General features: G+C 39.9%; 1 protein-coding gene across 1 annotated transcript in view; it reads right to left on the minus strand.

Moving 5' to 3' along the window:
• SLC16A2 (solute carrier family 16 member 2) overlaps nucleotides 1-18371 on the minus strand; it is a 133854-nt gene that overhangs the window by 12765 nt on the left and 102718 nt on the right. The window contains exons 2-4 of the mRNA XM_052663484.1: nucleotides 6204-6348; nucleotides 2028-2478; nucleotides 877-1020 (exon numbers count right to left, since the gene is read on the minus strand). Coding sequence (XP_052519444.1) covers nucleotides 877-1020; nucleotides 2028-2478; nucleotides 6204-6348 — 740 coding nt within the window. The remainder of the gene's footprint in view (nucleotides 1-876; nucleotides 1021-2027; nucleotides 2479-6203; nucleotides 6349-18371) is intronic.

An 18371-nucleotide genomic window follows, 5' to 3' on the forward strand; every position in this document is an offset into this window, starting at 1 on the left:
ATGAGCCAGGTCAGAAAGACAATATTGTTATCCAGTAGATAAAGACAGACAGCTTGAGCAGTAGTCTGTATTCAAGCCAGACCAGAGCCTAGTTCACACAGAAAGTGGCCTCTCAAGCATGAATACTGCCCACAATATGAGGCTACCTGTGTCACTTTGAGAAAGAATATAAGTTTGCATAGTTAAAACATTTTTTATTTCTCAAAGCCTGGTCACATCTTTATTTCTTTTGATCCTCACCTGTGAGGTGAGATAGGAAGGAAAGAATTATTCTCATTGTACAGAAGAGGAGAGTGAGGCCTGGAGAGGGCACGTGAAGTCTGGCCTTTTCTGGCACTTTTTTTGTGTCCATCAAGAGGATGGCATTTGAGAGCCAGTGTTTGGTGCCAAGTAGTTCTGGAGGTATAAGAAGTGATGCACTTGGGAAAAAAAAAAGAAGTGATGCACTTGGGCCTAGAGGAGAGAGACATTGGGCCACAGAGTACTACAGATGCCTAAGATTCTCCAAGAGAGTATAAGGTACCAATGAGTTCAGTCCTCAGGGCAGGCAGCATCTAATTCCTGGCTTCAGTTTCCCTCTCTCAGATGGTAGAACTTCTATAAATAAATATTTTCTTTGAAAGTGTTCTTGGAGTTTCCATTTACAATGGCTGCTCTTACTAGATCCTTATTCCATCTTGAGGAAGGAGCAGAACACAGATGATGATCTTCACTTGAAACCTAGGGAAACTGAGGCTTTGAGACTTTAATTGATTTCCCATGTTACATAGCAAGCTGTGTCAGATATACCCTACCATTATATCCCAAAGGCTGGAGATAACCCAGCATCATGTGGCAGGCTGTTCTGTCCACAGTAGACAGGGTAGTCACACTCACCTGCAAGTAGATCTTCTTAAGTCCAGGAATGGAGTCACTGACACGGCCTGACACAAGGCGCCCAAGGCCTGAGGTAGCCCCAATACACACCAAGAGCACCCAGGTCTGCTTGATTTCCAAGAATTCCTCTTCCACATACTTCATCTGAAAAGCATAACACCAGACCCCCAGGATAAGAGAAAGAAGAAGATCTGACTGGTTAATTGTTGGCATACCCAGAATCGTCTACTGCTTACTTCCCTGGAACATGACAAGAGTGCATCCCCCTCCCCTGTAGCCTTAGCTCCAGAACCAGCTCTCTGGTTGTTTCCAACAGCTTAAAAGGCTGCATATCCCTTGGCTCTCTGGATTTTGGGCTTCTGAGCAACAGCTGAGGGCAGTGGGTGTCTCTAAGCCTCTTCCAAGCCTTGGCAGGACAGAATACAGCTTTAACAACTGAAAAAAATATAAGACTTCCTTTATTGTCTCCCCATTCCCTGACCCAGAACTGACAGCCTAGGGTAACAACAGGTCACCAAGGGAGAAGGATCCATCAGCTTCCAGGTAACACTCCAAAACTATGTTTTAAGAAACACAATGTCTGTGGAAGATAACAGCTGGAAACAACCAACATTTCTGTGATCATGTAAGTTGGGTAGATGCTGGTTAAACAAAGGTGAATAGAGTTTTTTTTTGTTTTGTTTGTTTTTTTTTTTTTTTTTACTGTATTTAGGGATCTTTTGGTACCTTTATAAGATTGCTACACATTATGAAGGTAGACAGATCTAGTACACATTATTTCCTAAACAAAATTACTTGACTACAAAGACCAGCATTCCTTAAAACACTCTCTTAGAAAACCCTATTGTTGGTTCATCTAGGGGCAGTCTCCTGTGTCTCAGTGATGCTTATCTTCTCTTGAGCATCCATCTAGATTTATCAGTAGGGGAAACCATAGGCATAGGCCTTTCCCTAAGGGATTTCCTCCATTTCCCACTGAGGTCTTCCCTCAGCCTGGGCTGTTTCCTACTCTCCAAATACCTCTTTTGTCTTTTTTCAAAGATCCTAGCTCTGCCCTTTCAATGTCCTCTGCTCCTACCCTCTGAACTTCAGGCAGATTACAGGCAGCTTCTTGGGGTCAGGTAGGGTAGACCCACCCTGGTATTTCTCACCAGGTGTACATAGGGAACGAAGTAGCCAAGGGCAGCAGCAGCGATCCCGAAGGCCCAGATGCGGTAGGTACGTTGGCGGAACACTCGCATGTTGAAGTACTTCCTGAGCTGAGCCAGAAAGCGTTGGCACAGGGTGTGGACACCTCTCTTGCTTGGGGTGTCTTGCGAGCTTGGCAGGAGGGGTCGGTAGGTGAGTGAAAGCAGCGTAAGAATAAACATAAAGGTACTCAGCACCTGGAAGGTTTGAGCGAGCTTGATCTTAGCCCCCAGTGTTTTGATGAGGAGGGGGAAGGATATGGAGAAGATGCTACTCCCAGCAGACACCACACCATTGGCCAGACCCAGACGGCGTTGGAAGTAATGGCCCAGGATGACGAGAGATGGCTGAAAGGCGAAGGAACAGCCACAACCAAAGAGAATCCCATAGGTGAAGTAACGCAGGCTTAGTGAGCTGTGGGAGAGACACCAAGAGCTATTCTCAGAGGCCTGACCAGCAATTTACCTGCCCTTCTCGGCAACCCCCCACCCAGACCAAGATCTATATCCCCCACCCTTAACCCACAGCCCCACTTATTGCTGACCCTCAAAATAGATAAGAAATAGAACCTTCTGATCCCCATTTTATAGATAGGTAGAGAGAGTTTCAGAGAAGTAATTTACCCAAGGTAGCATAACTGGGTGCTTCCTTGGTAGCTCAGCTGGTAAAGAATCCACCTGCAATGCAGGAGACCCTGGTTTGATTCCTGGGTTGGGAAGATCCTCTGGAGAAGGGATAGGCTACCCACTCCAGTATTCTTGGGCTTCTCTGGTGGCTCAGATGGTAAAGAATCTGCTTGCAATGAGGGAGACCTGGGTTTGATCCTTGGGTTGGGAAGATCCCCTGGAGGAGGGCATGGCAATCCACTTCAGTATTCTTGTCTGGAGAATCCCCATGGACAGAGGGGCCTGGTGGGCTACAGTTCATGGGGTTGCAAAGAGTTGGACATGACTGAGAGACTAAGCACAGCACAGCACAGGATAACTGGGAATGAACAGAGCTTGGACTTGTCTCTAGGCCTGTGTGACTCTAGTTTGAATTATAGGGCCCCATCAGCACTGTTCAAAAGAAAGCCACAACTATCCTATACAAAGTCTAGACGAGGGGCTACAAGAGGAAATTAGTGGCTTAGAGAGAACAGTTTCACTTACTGCTCATCTAGACAACATAGGTAGGGTGGTAACCAAAGCTTTATCCCAAGTAACAAGAAAATTCTGCAAGGAACCAAGATTCTGGATGTTTGAGACCCTCCATGGTACTTTTCAGTGTCTTTCTCCATGCTCAGGGCCCTTAATATTTCAGAGAGTGGTTGGTGGTATCCTCAGAGATACTTCTTCCTCAACCATACCCATGGTCTGGATATCCCAAAACCCTTTACTCCAGGCCCTAGATAATCTCCATAGGGATCCTAAGATAAGGAGTTCCTTTAACTTCTGAAGCCTGGCTCCTGTTCCTGAACATTATATGGACTAGTTTCCCAGAGTAGCTTGGCTACTTGGTGGGAAATGGGACCTCAAAGAAGTTACTGGCCCGGCCATGTAGGACAAGTTCTGGCTAAAACTCTTAGGCTCTGCTTTGGCCATAAGCTTCTATAACAGAAGGCAAAGTATCAGAATGGAAAAGGCTATGGGAAGGTCAGCTTGGCTGGCCATCTGCCATCAGATGACACTGGCATAAACTAGTAAAAAATTTTGTTTTCTTTTTGATGCTTCCACATATTTTGCAATACTTTTTATCTGGCCACTTAATAACTTAGTGCTTTCCATGGTCAGGCAGTTCCTCTTCATGAATAGACCTAGTCCTCGTACTAAAGGACTGGACCTATGGCACAGAGATGAAGTGGTGCTAGCTCTCATGATTCTAAGACAATCACCGTCATCATTGCTTTCCATCTGTTTGCATTCATTGGGTATGAGCAAGGGCTTTGGTTTCAAAAGGGTTGCCTCTACTTAGAACACATAGCTAAGCCAATTGCTCCTCTTCTGTCAAATTCCTTGGGGCTTCCCTCCATTAGAATAGAGGTACCCTTTGGGATTGACCCAAGCTAGGGGCCTTGCTAAGGGAAATGCATTATGAAGGTCTGAAGGAGATACTCAGGGAGGGGGCCAGTGGGAGTAATGCATGAGATTCTGTTCAGGGAGCTGTGTAGTAGATCTATTTCTACCTGGGCCACGAGGCAGGAGGCCCCTGAGTAGGCTTGCCAAAGCCCTGCCCAAACTTTGCCCCATCTCACAACATCCAAAGGAACTCAGAGCCCTGATTTAGACACAACAGAAGAGATGACTTGGAGTTCTAGCCATAAACAGAACCATATTCCACTGGATGTGAGGCCATCCAGAAAGTTTCTTGGCTCTAAAGATGTTCTTACAGAAAGGGCAAAGGGAGTGGGGGAGGAGCTTAAAGGCTGGGGAACAGTGTGCCTAAAGAAGAATGCCAGGAGAAAGCACATATGAGCTCTTTCCCCTCCTGTAACTGAGCTCATGTGGATTGGAAAGAAAATAGGATCCGTATGTTGCTAATTTGTTTACACTTTGCTCTGCTTGGCCTTAAAAACAGGCCGCTGCTGAGTAGTGCTGAGGCTGGAGCTGCTTCTGAGGCCTAACTCCTTCCCACAAGAAGCCAGGCACCAGCCTGCTGAGGGCAAATGAGGCCGGCCACCAGAGGGGTCCTGAAAAGATTTGGAGCTGCAGCCCTGGGAGGGCTGAGAAGATTACAGACAGGATGTGGTTTTCTCTGCCTCTGTTCCAATTGGATAGAACCAAGCCAAGAAACTATTGCAGGCCAGACCCAAGCTCTGCTGGAGGGTAGACTGGGCAGCCAGAAATACTCAAGTCATAAAGTGGACTCAATCTCACAGGGCCCAGTTGTGGCAGAACACAATTATCATTCTCTGCTGTGAGTGGATCCTTAGGCCTAGAGTGCATAACCATGGTCCTCTGGGAAGCCAAGCTTAGAAAACAGGTCTCTGACAAGTTAGCCATGTCTCCAGGTCAGCATTCTCCTATACCAGGAGATTGGAAGCAGGAGGTACCATAACTTCCAAAGTGTCTTTGGCAGAAAATTATTGGAGTTCTTTTGGAATGTCATATTCTTCAAGCTGTGGTGGAGGGTTTTGCCTTCTCCCCTCTCCTACAGATATGCTTCTGGAGAGCAGAAGAGATAAGGAGAATATGAACTTGTAACCTATTCCTTGCCGGACACTGAACAAATTCTGCCAGTGGGATCTATGGGACCAGAATTTGAGTTTACCTAAGTTTAGGTCTAGTTGGATAGCTGGGTGTTGGGTCTGTATCTCAGTGAGGGATGCTGCTGAACATCCTTTCTCATGCTCAAGACGTGAATCTTTATCTGTCCCAAATTGTCCTAACATTTGTTGTTGTTTAGTCACTAAGTCATGTCCAACTCTGCTACCCCATGGACTGCAGCAGACCAGGCTTCCCTGTCCTTCACTCTCTCTTGGAGTTTGCTCAAACTCATGTCTATTGAGTTGGTGATGCTGTCTAACCATCTCACCCACTGCCATCCTCTTTTCTTTTTGCTTTCAATCTTTCCCAGCATCAGGGTCTTTTCATTGCCATGCAGAAATGGAAAAGGATCAGAAGTGCCAAACAGCCTTGGGCTCAGCTGACCTCTTTTTCAACATAAAAAGAATCCTCTAATGGTAGGTGTTCAGATGGTCTTACTCTAGATTTTCATTCCTAGGAGGGCAGTTGAGGTCATGAGATGTGTGGCATATTGAAGGGAAATAGAATGGCAGAGTGGAAGACACACCTGAAAAGACCTGATCTAATTTCATGTTGTAGATATAAAAATTGAGGCCCAGAGAGGGAAATGATACTCATCAATTGTTCCATTGCCATTCAGTGGCCAAAATTGAACATGGGCTCAGCTGTATGAATGCCCAAGCTTAAGCTTCTCTTACTACTTTGGAAATCTTGAGTCCTCTTTGGGTGTATTCCCTACCAATATGTCCTTGGGGACTCTACCTAGATAAATCCCATTGAACAATAATTCCTGGGAGCAAGGTATTTGAAGACCTTACAAGGAAAAGGCCACAGGGGATCTGCAATGAAAAGAGTGTCTCCATTTGAGGCCCAGAAAGAAGCCAAGGGCAAATGGCCAGCAATTCCTAGCCTTACCTGGTGAAGGAGCTGGTATGGAGGCCAATGAAAGCAACAGCAGCCCCTGCAGTTGCTGTGATTCGGCAGCCCAAACGATCAGTGAATATACTCACAATGGGAGAACAGAAGAAGATCATTCCCATTGAGAGGGCTCCTACCCATGCTGCAGAGAAAAGAAGCACAAAGACATCTTAGTTTAATGTGGTACCTGGTGGTGCAGCTGGTATGTCAGTTCTTCTCTGACCTTTCACGGGGGCATTGTGTTGGCCTGCACTGCCAGCCTGCTAGTCCCTAATGGCCAGAGAGGTTAGGCAATTTTCAAAGTTCCTGTAACAAGGCAATGTGAGAACCAGGGGTCTAGTTCATAAGCATACCTAGAACTTCAAAGCTGGGGTAAGGGGCCTTTAAAGATCAAGTCTGTGGTAGAGATGTCTAGGTAGCTACCACACAGCTGCACTACATTTCTTAGCCTGTTTCCTGTGGCTATTTGGTATGACCATGTGACAGAATTCTGACCAATAGAATGTGGGTAAAAAGGACACATGCCACTTCTGGGTTTGGACCATAAAAAGACTCCCATGATGTTTCTGCTTTCTTGGATGCCATGTATTAAGACTGGCAGAACTGCCATCAGTTCTGTCTGGGACCCTGAATGGAGTTCCTCCTTTCTCTCCAGTCTGGAACCCTTGCCCTGGATGTTACCTAAGAATTAAACTTCTTTTCCTTTAAGCTACTGAATTTTTGAGGGCTATTGTTATAGCAGTTAAATAAACACAAACTAAGACAAAGAGATTCCTCTACTACCATTTTATTAATAAAGAAACAAGTCTAGAAATGTGAAGGGACTTGCCAAATATCACATAGCAAGTTAAGTGGCAGAGCTGGGCCTCAGACCTAACTCTCCTTATTTCTACTTCAATGTTCATTGTATTATATCTCTAATTAGGATTAATGAAGCTCCCATCATTGGAAGTGTGCAAGCAGAGGCTAGATATAAAACAAGGGATCCAACCACTGGTGTCAGATTTGGACTAGCCAGCATTTCAGGCTTCCTTCCAGGGATACTAAGCCAGATTTATAGCCTTAGGCACTAGGCTACTTGGTTTCAGTGCCAAGGAACATGAAAGTTAATTAAGCCTTCAGAAGCTTAGGTAAGATTTGTCTTGGTCACTGGAACAGTTCTGTGAAAATGCTAAGACTAAGGAGTAAAGAAGGCCACAGACAAAGGCCTCCTGGAATTGACACAGGGCAGGTTTAGGAGTCACCCAAAGATTTATAAGGACACTGTACAAGAGAGTCATATAACCCTCCTGCTGAAATCCTTCATCAGAGTCCATGTTTGGCAAATCCCTGGGGTGACCCAGAGAGATGGTATGGGGAGGGAGGTGGGAGGGGGTTCAGGATGGGAAACACATGTACACCCGTGGCAGATTCATGTCAATGTATGGCAAAACCAATACAATATTGTAATTAGCCTCCAATTAAAATAAATAAATTTATATTTAAAAAGTAAAAAAAAGAAAACAAGAGTTTACTCTGTTTATAAAGGCTTTAAGTGTTTGTAACAGTCCTCAACAGGGAGGAAGAGATTTGCCCTTTTACTTAGATTCTTGCTCAGCCATCAGAAAGAAAGCCCAAGCTTTTTTTTGTTTGAAGGCTGTTACCAAGTTTCATTGTGAGCCTCTCTTTTCTAGGCTAAACAATCTTAGTTTCCCTAACTTTTATTCTTAGCTTTAATTCCTAATTCTGTAATTCCTTTGAGAGCTCTCCTCTGAGTATGTTCCAAGTCTTCTTCATCATCATCAAAAAGTATTCACTGAGTGTCACCCAAACAGCGAGCCAGGCCAGCTTCTGGCTCTCGAATTGTGCAGCCCCAGAAGGGCCAGAGGAGTACAGTCTGAGGTTAGACAAGTCTACTGTCTGTGTCTCTTACCTCAGTACCTAATAGGTTGTTCAGATCTCCACTGGGAATCTTTATTTTGCTAGGGGTGCCATCTTAAGTCTTAGTGGCTGGCTCCAAAAGCACTGGCCTGAGACAACAGGAGACCTGAACTCTCATCAAAATTTTACCTTACACCTTTCAGGTTCACCTCTTATCAGCTATGGGACCTTGAGCAAGTCACACAGCACTCCTCTAATCCTTAGTCTTCTCATTTATAAAATGGGGATTGAAATTCTCCACATACCTTCTTCAAAGTTTTTTTTTAATCTAATGATTATCAAATGTGATCATATGTATGAGAGCTTTGTAGATACCAATAATCACACCATATATAAAAATTAATACAAATGGATCAAGTAAAACAAAATTTTTAGAAGCGAGTATAGGAGAAAATCTTTCTAGTCTTTAGTTAGGCAAAGATTTCATAATTACCAAAAGTATGATCCATTAAAAAATCAACACTAGACTTCACCAAGATGTAAAACTTCTGCCCTTTGAAAAATAGTGTTATGAACATGAAAGGGCAAGCCACAGACTGAGAAAAATATTTATGACACACACGCCTTATAAAAGTCTGATATCCAGAGTACAAGTGTGAGTTGACGCTCATAACTCAGTAAGAAGACAGCAAACAATCCAGTTTAAAATATGGGCAAAAGATTTGAACAGACATTTTACACACACACAAATGCATGACATGAATAGCAATTGAGTACATGAAAAGATGCTCAATATTATTAATCATTCAAGAAATGCACGTTAAAACCAATACCCCTGTATAACCACTAAAAAAGCTTTTTTTAAAAAAATGACAATACCTAGTACTGGTGAGGATGTAGAAGAACTGGAAATCTCATACAATGCTGATGGGGATGTAAAAATGGTATACCTGCTTTGGAAAACAATTTGGCAGCTTCTTAAAAGTTAAACATGCAATTACCCTATGATCCTGAAATCACTCTCTTGGGTACTTAGCCAAGATAAATGAAAAATTATATTCATAAAAAACCTGTACCTAGATGTTTTTGCAGATTTTTCATAACTGCCAAAATGTGTCAATAACTGAAAATGTACTTCAACTGATGAATGGATAAATAAGTGAATATACATTAATATAATGGAATACAACTCTGCAATAAACTGTAATAAACTACTGATACATGAAACGACTTTTATCAACGGCATTATGCTAAGTGAAAAGAAGCCAAACACAAATGATTCCATTTATATGTAATTCCAAAAAAGGCAAAACTGTGCAGTCAAACAGATCAGTGAATGCCAGGAGGAAGGGTGAGGGGAAATGACTCATTATAGAGGAGTATGGGGGAACTTTTTGGAGTAATGAAATACTATATATCTTGACTGTAAGTGGTGGTATTCTTTTGTCAAAATTCATAGAATTGAGCATATAAAAAGAGTGACTATTACCATATGTAAATCATACCTCAATAAATCTGTTATAAAAAAGAGAAGAGCAAAAGGAGCAGAGAAGCAAGAAGTGCAAGTGGGAGATCTCATTTATAATATATGTATTTTTATTCTGGCCAGATTTTCAAAAAAATTAGTTCAAGTGTATTGAACTTGAACAAAAATGAAAAATTAGTTAAATTTAGTAAATTATCTTACTGATATTTTATCAACTACAACTCACCATTATCTGGCCCTTCTGAAAATATCTAAAATACAGTGAAAACTGATGATGATTGGGCTTTAAAGTATCTTTTGCATAGTCAAAGAAAGTTTAAATTACATTGGATATAGCTGTTTACATTAATGACATATATTCATCATTATGGTATCATATAGAATATTTTCACGGCTGTAAAAATTCATGCTCTGCCTATTCATCCCTATTCCCCTCCAAACCTCTGGCAACCACTGATCTTTTTACTGTCTCCATAGTGTTGCCTTTTCCAGAATGTTATATAATTTGAATCATATAGTAAATAGTCTCTTCAGATTGACTTCATTTACTTTCATACACTTAAATTTCCCCTATACCAAAACCTGACAAAGATGCCACAAAAAAAGAAAATTACAGGTCAATATCACTGATGTACATAGATGCAAAAATCCTTAATAAAATTCTAGCAAACAGAATCCAGCATATTAAAAAGATCATACATCATGACCAAGTGGGCTTTATCCCAGGGATGCAAGGATTCTTCAATATCCGCAAATCAATCAACATAATACACCACATTAACAAATTGTAAAATAAAAACATATGATTATCTCAATAGATGCAGAGAAAGCCTTTGACAAAATTAAACATTCATTTATGATAAAAAAAAAACCTCTCCAGAAAGCAGGAATAGAAAGAACAGTCCTCAACACAATAAAAGCTATATATGATAAGCCCACAGCAAACATTATCCTCAATGGTGAAAAAGTGAAAGCATTTCCCCTAAAGTCAGGAACAAGACAAGGGTGCCCACTTTCACTGCTACTATTCAATATAGTTCTGGAAGTTTTTGCCACAGCAATCAGTGCAGAAAAAGAAATAAAAGGAATCCAGATTGGAAAAGAAGAAGTAAAACTCTCACTGTTTGCAGATGACATGATCCTCTACATAGAAAATCCTAAAGGCTGCACCAGAAAATTACTAGAGCTAATCAATGAATATAATAAAGTTGCAGGATATAAAATCAACACACAGAAATCCCTTGCATTCCTATACACTAACAATGAGAAAACAGAAAGAGAAATTAAGGAAACAATTCCATTCACCATTGCAACAAAAAGAATAAAATACTTAGGAATATATCTACCTAAAGAAACAAAAGACCTATATATAGAAAACTATAAAACACTGGTCAAAGAAATCAAAGAGGACACAGATAGATGGAGAAATATACCATGTTCATGGATCAGTAGAATCAATATAGTGAGAATGAGTATACTACCCAAAGCAATCTATAGATTCAATGCAATCCCTACCAAGCTACCAACGGTATTTTTCACAGAACTAGAACAATTAATTTCACAATTTGTATGGAAATACAAAAAACCTCAAATAGCCAAAGCAATCTTGAGAAAGAAGAATGGAACTGGAGGAAACAACCTGCCTGACTTCAGGCTCTACTACAAAGCCACAGTCATCAAGACAGTATGGTACTGGTACAAAGACAGAAATATAGATCAATGGAACAAAATAGAAAGCCCAGAGATAAATCCATGCACCTATGGACACCTTATCTTTGGCAAAGAAGGCAAGAATATACAATGGAGAAAGGACAATCTCTTTAACAAGTGGTGCTGGGAAAACTGGTCAACCACTTGTAAAAGAATGAAACTAGAACACTTTCTAACACCATATACAAAAATTAACTCAAAATGGATTAAACATCTAAATGTAGGACCAGAAACTGTAAAACTCCTAGAGGAACACATAGGCAAAACACTCTCCAACATAAATCACAGCAGGATCCTCTATGACCCACCTCCTAGAATATTGGAAATAAAAGCAAAAATTAAAAAAATGGGACCTAATTAAACTTAAAAGTTTTTGCACAACAAAGGAAATTATAAGCAAGGTGGAAAAAAAGCCTTCAGAATGGGAGAAAATAATAGCAAAACGAAGTAACGGACAAAGAATTAATCTCAAAAATATACAAGCAACTCCTGCAGCTCAATTCCAGAAAATTAAATGACCCAGTCAAAAAATGGGCCAAAGACCTAAACAGACATTTCTCCAAAGAAGACATACAGATGGCGAACAAACACATGAAAAGATGCTCAACAGCACTCATTATCAGAGAAATGCAAATCAAAACCACAATGAGGTACCATTTCATGCCAGTCAGAATGGCTGCGATCCAAAAGTCTACAAGCAATAAATGCTGGAGAGGGTGTGGAGAAAAGGGGACTCTCTTACACTGTTGGTGAGAATGCAAACTAGTACAGCCACTATGGAGAACAGTGTGGAGATTCCTTCAAAAACTGGAAATAGAACTGCCATATGACCCAGCAATCCCACTGCTGGGCATACACACTGAGGAAACCAGAATTGAAAGAGACACATGTACCCCAATGTTCATTGCAGCACTGTTTATAATAGCCAGGACATGGAAACAACCTAGATGTCCATCAGCAGATGAACAGATAAGAAAGCTGTGGTACATATACACAATGGAATATTACTCAGCCATTAAAAAGAATACATTTGAATCAGTTCTAATGAGGTGGATGAAATGAGCCTATTATACAAAGTGAAGTAAGCCAGTAAGAAAAACACCAATACAGTATATTAATGCATATATATGGAATTCAGAAAGATGGTAATGATAACCTTGTATGTGAGACAGAAAAGAGACACAGATGTATAGAACAGTCTTTTGGACTCTGTGGGAGAAGGCAAGGGTGAGATGATTTGGGAGAATGGCATTGAAACATATATTACTATATGTGAAATGAATCACCAGTCCAGGTTCGATGCATGATACAGGGTACTCGGGGCTGGTGCACTGGGATGACCTAGAGGGATGGTATGGGGAGGGAGGCGGGAGGGGGGTTCAGGATGGGGAACACATGTACACCCGTGGCAGATTCATGTCAACGTATGGCAAAACCACTACAATATTGTAATTAGCCTCCATTTAAAATAAATACATTTATATTGAAATAAATAAATAAATTTCCCCCATGCATTTTCATGACCTGAAAGATTTTTTTTTCAGCACTGAATAATATTCCATTGTCTAGATGTACCACAGTTTATTTATTAACTCACTCCCTGAAGGAATCTTGGTTGCTTCCACATTTTGGCAATTATAAATAGATGTGTATAAATTTTTGTGTTGATGTATGTTCTCGACTCATTTGGTTAAACACTAAGGAGCATGCTAAATTCTATGTTTAGTTTTGGAAGAAATTGCCAAGCTTTCTTCCAAAGTGGCTGTACCATTTTGCATTCCCAACAACAATGAATGAGAATTCTTGTTGCTCTACATCCTTACCAGCATTTGGTGATGTCAGTGTCCATATTTTGGTCATTCTGATAGGTATGTAGTGACATCTCATTGCTTTCATTTGTATTTTCTTTTTTTTTAATATAAATTTATTTTTTTTAATTGGAGGCTAATTACTTTACAATATTGTATTGGTTTTCCCATATATCAACATGAATCCACCACGGGTGTACACATGTTCCCCATCCTGAACCTCCCTCCCACCTCCCTCCCCATATCATCCCTCTGGGTCATCCCAGTACACCAGCCCTGAGCATCATGTATCATGCATCAAACCTGAACTGACGATTCATTTCACATATGATATTATACATGTTTCAATGCCATTCTCCCAAATCATCTCACCCTCGCCCTCTCCTACAGAGTCCATTTTCTTGATGACATATAGCACTGAGTATCTTTTAATATGTTTATTTGTCATCTATATATTTTCTTTGATGAGCTGTCTGTTAAGGTCTTTGGGCCATTTTTTTAACTGGGTTGATCATTTTCTCATTGCTGAGTCTCAGGAGGTCTTTGTACATTTTGGATAACAGTCCTTTATCAGATATGTCTTTTGCAAATATTTTCTCTCCATCTGTGGCTTAGCTTCTCATTCTCTTGACATTGTCTTTTGCAGAGCAGAAGTTTTAAATTTTGATGAAGTCCAATTATTTCTTTCATGGATTATGACTTGGTCTTGAACCTAAAAAGCTGTAATCAAACCCATGGTCATTGAAGTTTACCCTAAGTTATTTTCTAGGAGTTTTAGAGCTTTGTGCTTTATATTTAGGGGCTTCCGTAGTGGCTCTGATGGTAAAGAATCTGCCTGCAATGTCTCCTGGAGAAGGGAATGGCTACCCACTCCAGTATTCTTGCCTGGAGAATTCCATGGACAGAGGAGCCTGGTGGGCTATAGTCCATGGGATTGCAAAGAGTCAGACATGACTGAGCAACTAACACTTTCACTTTCAAAGAACTAAACACTTAGTGTTTCTACAAATGTTTTATATTTAGGTCAGTGATCCATTCGGTTAATTTTTGAGAAGGAGGTAAGGTCTGTGTCTAGATTAATTTTTTTTTTTGCATGTGCATATCCAGTGGTTCCAGAAACACTTGCTGAAAATATTACTTTTGCTCTACTGTCTTGTCTTTGCTTCTTTGTCACAGATCAGTTGGCTACATTTATGTGGATCTATTGATATTTCTGGGCCTTCTATTCTGTTCCATTGATCTAGTTGTCTATTCTTTCATCAATACCACACAGTCTCGAATATTGTAGCTTTATAGTAAGTCTTGAGGTCAAGAAATGACAGTTCTCCAACTTTTTTCATCTCTTCCAATACTCTGTTGGTTATTTGGAGTCTTTTGCTTCTCTGTGTAAACTTTAGAATTGGTTTGTCAATATCCAAAAAACAAATTGCTAAGATTTTGATTGTGATTGCACTGAATCTATATATCAAGTTGGGAAGAACTGATATCCTGACAATATTGAGTCTTCCTGTTCATGAACATAGAATATTTCTCCATTTATTTAGTTCTTTGGATTTCTCCATTTATTTAGTTCTTTGAATTTTAGTTCATCAAAATTTTGTAGTTTTTCATATAAATTTGTACATATTTTGTCAGATTTATACCTAAGTATTTAATATTTGGGGGTGCTAATGTAAATGTTATTCATTTTTAAAATTTCAAATTCTACTTGTTCATTGCTAGTATATAGGAAAGTGACTTTTGTATATTAATCTGATATCCTGATACCTTGTAGTAATTGCTTTTAAATTCCAGAATTTTTTGTCAATTCTTTCTTATTTTCTACATAGATTAATTTGTCATCTGTGAACAAAGAAAGTTTATGTCTTCCTTCCCAGTCTGTATACTTGTATTTCTTTTTCTTGTATTATTATATCAGCTAGAACTTCCACTACAATGATAAAGGAGTAGTGAGAAGGGACAGCTTTGTCTTGCACCTGACCTTAGTAGGAAAGATGAAATTTTCTCACCATTTTGTATGCTATTATCAGTAGTTTTTAAAATATAGATTTTTAAAAGTTAATCTGAGTTTTTTTAACTTTTAACTTTTGAAATAATTATACAGTCACAGGAAATAGTCAAGATAATCGAGAGATGTCCCATGAACCCTTCACCCAGTTTTCTCCAATGATTACATCTTATATAACTAGACTATAGTATCAAACCCAGAAAGTTGCACTGCTATAATATGTACATATACTTATTATTTTATTGCATGTGTAGATTTCTATAACCACCACTGCAATCAAGATACAGAACTATTCCATCACCACAAAAATCTCCTTTGTGTTCCTCCTTTATAGTCATACCCAGTCCACCATCCCTCACTCTTGGCAACCACTTTTTTTTTTTAATCTCTATAATAGTATTTCATGAAAGATATAAATTGAGTCATATAATCTGTGACTTTTTGAAACTGGCTTTTTCACCCAGCATGATTCCCTGGAGATATATATTTGAAGTTTCTTGTAGACAGCTTATGGTTGTATTTTTTTCTGCCAATCTCTGTTTTTCATTTGATGTATTTAGACTATTTGCAAGGACAATCATTGATATGTGAGAGTTGGACCATAAGGAAGGTTGAGTGATGAAGAACTGATGCTTTTGAATTGTGGTGCTGGAGAAGACTCTTGATAGTCCCTTGGACTGCAAGGAGATCAAACCAATCAATCCTAAAGGAAATCAACCCTGAATATTCATTGGAAGGACTGATGCTGAAGCTGAAGCTCCAGTACTTTGGCCACCTGATGTGAAGAGCCAACTCACTGGAAAAGACCCTGATGCTGGGAAAGATTGAAGGCAAAAGGAGAAGAGGGCAGCAGAGGATGAGATGGCTAGAAAGCATTACTGACTCAATGGACATGAATTTGAGCAAAGTCTAGGAGAGAGTGGAGGACAGAGGAACCTGATGTGACAGAGTTCATGAGGTTGCAGAGAGTTCTTTCTTCCTTCTTGATGATCCAAGATTTCATTTTCTACTGTTTCCTTTTTGTTTGGAGAAATTCCTTTGGCCATTCTTTAAAGGTAGGTCTGCTGGTGGCCATTCTTTAAAGGTAGGTCTGCTGGTGACAAATTCTCTTGGTATTCAGTCATTTGAAAATGCCTAGATTTTCTCCTTCTTTCCTGAAGCACAGTTTGACTGGATATGCAATTCCAAGTTGACAGTTTTTTCTTTCAGCACTTGAAAAATGTTTTATCACTTCTTACTTCTGCCCTCTGTGTTTTGTTTTGTTTTTATGAGAAATCCAGTATCATTTAATGGCTTTTCCCTTAATTAGGGTATCACTTCTCTCTCAATATTTTCAAAAGTAGTGTGTGTTTATATTTCAGAACTTTGACTCTGATGTGGTTTGGCATAGATTTCTTTGAGTTCATCCTCTTTGTAGTTCACTTAGCTTCTTAATACTGTAGGTTTGTCTTTTGTCAAATTTGGGAGATTTTCAGCCATTATTTCTCTGAGTAGTTTTTCAGCTGCACCTTTTTTCTCCTCTCCATCCAGCACTCTTATGACGACAGAAACATTACATCTTTTTTTATAGGACCACAGTTCTCTGATGCTCTGTTCATTTAAAAAAATTTATTTCCCCCTCTTGTTCACATTAGATAATTTCTATTGTTCTATCTTCGAGTTTACTCATTCTTTCCTCTGCCTTCTCCATTATTTAGTGGAACTCATCCAGTGAAATTTTTTAAATTATCATTATTTCAGTTCTATGTTTTAGTTCTAAAATTTCCATTGTTTCTTCTTTATATTCTCTATTTAGTTGCTGAGACTTAGTATTATTTCACTTGTCTCAAATATGATTGTAATTGCTTATTAAAACATTTTAATAGTGAGTGCTTTAAAATGCTTGTCAAATAATTTCAACATCTGTGTCATCTTAGTGTTGGTGGCAGTTAATTTTCTTTTCTCATTGAAGTTGAGATTTTCTTAATCTTTGGTGTGACAAGTGGTTTTTCTGTTGTACCTTGGGCATTTTGAATATCATAACACTTCGTGTCTTATTTAAACCTTGTGTTTTAGTAGGCCTACTATGACACTGTGCCAGCATATCTCCTCATTATTTCTAGATAGGGTGGAAGAGATGGGGATGGAGGTTCCAGGTCCAGGTTCCCTGCTTAGCCTCCATGGATACTGTGGGGAGGATAGGTGCATTGTTATGGTGAGCAGGGGTTGGTGTTCAAGATCCCCACTTGTCTTCCTCTGATACTTAACTGGTTGGGAGAGGTAAGAGTCTTTTCTTACTATTTTCCATGTTGCTTCAATGGATCGTATACTGAGTGATGCTAAAAGTCCTAATTTCCTACTTGGCATTCACTGACACCATCTTTGTACCTCTTCAGAAATGGAGGGAAAACTGGAGGTTACAATCTAGCAAGGGTGAATGTCCAGTCTCCCTGCATGGTCTCCACTAACACAGTGTTTTAGGAATAGGCCTTGTTGCCACTAAGAGGGAATGACATTTCTGGCTCCCTACTCAGTTTTCTCTAATACTACCTTGGAATGGTAGAGGGACAGATTAGGGCACCTTGTTACAACTGGGTGAGTTTATAAGTCGAGGTTCCTTATTAGGCCTTTTTGGTAAAGGTCAGAAGAGACACATTTTTTCCCCATGGTGTTTGGTTAGAGTAGAGTGGTTATTGTCCAAAACTTTTCTGTCTTGCTAGGCTGCTCCTTTCTTGGTCTTTTGGTTAGAGAAATCAGGCTTTTCTTGGTGCTCATTTTATCTGTCCATATTGGCATTTCCCAGTTGTAAGTTTCTTCAGCTCCATGTATAAGATATATGAGGCAAAAAAAAAAAAAAAAAAACCCTCAGGTAATTCAACACTGTGTTGTTCCTTGAGTCTTGAGATACTTAGTCCATCAGCTTTGTTCTCTTTACCTTTCAGTCTTCTTAAATTTGTTTTATATATAGTGGCCAGTGCTTTTAGCCATACTTCATGTGAGGAATAGGGAAAATTACTTTGATATAGCTTTTGATGCTAAATGTACCTTTTAAAATGAAGCTATTCATTTGTTTAACAGTTATTTAACATCCTCTCTCACCCAAACACATAGCTATCTTACAGCACTGAGGGTGCTGAATAAGTGACATATGGTCTTTGTGGTCAAGGATCTCACAGTAGAATAGGGGACACTTTTTACATAGAGCATTCCCTGGGTCAGGAAAAACCCCTGGAGGAGGAAATGGCAGCTCACTCTAGTATTCTTTTCAGGAAAATCCCGTGGACAGAAGAGCCTGGTGGGCTACAGTCCATGGG

The sequence above is a fragment of the Budorcas taxicolor genome, chromosome X (genome assembly GCF_023091745.1).
Source record: "Budorcas taxicolor isolate Tak-1 chromosome X, Takin1.1, whole genome shotgun sequence".
Lineage (NCBI taxonomy): Eukaryota > Metazoa > Chordata > Mammalia > Artiodactyla > Bovidae > Budorcas > Budorcas taxicolor.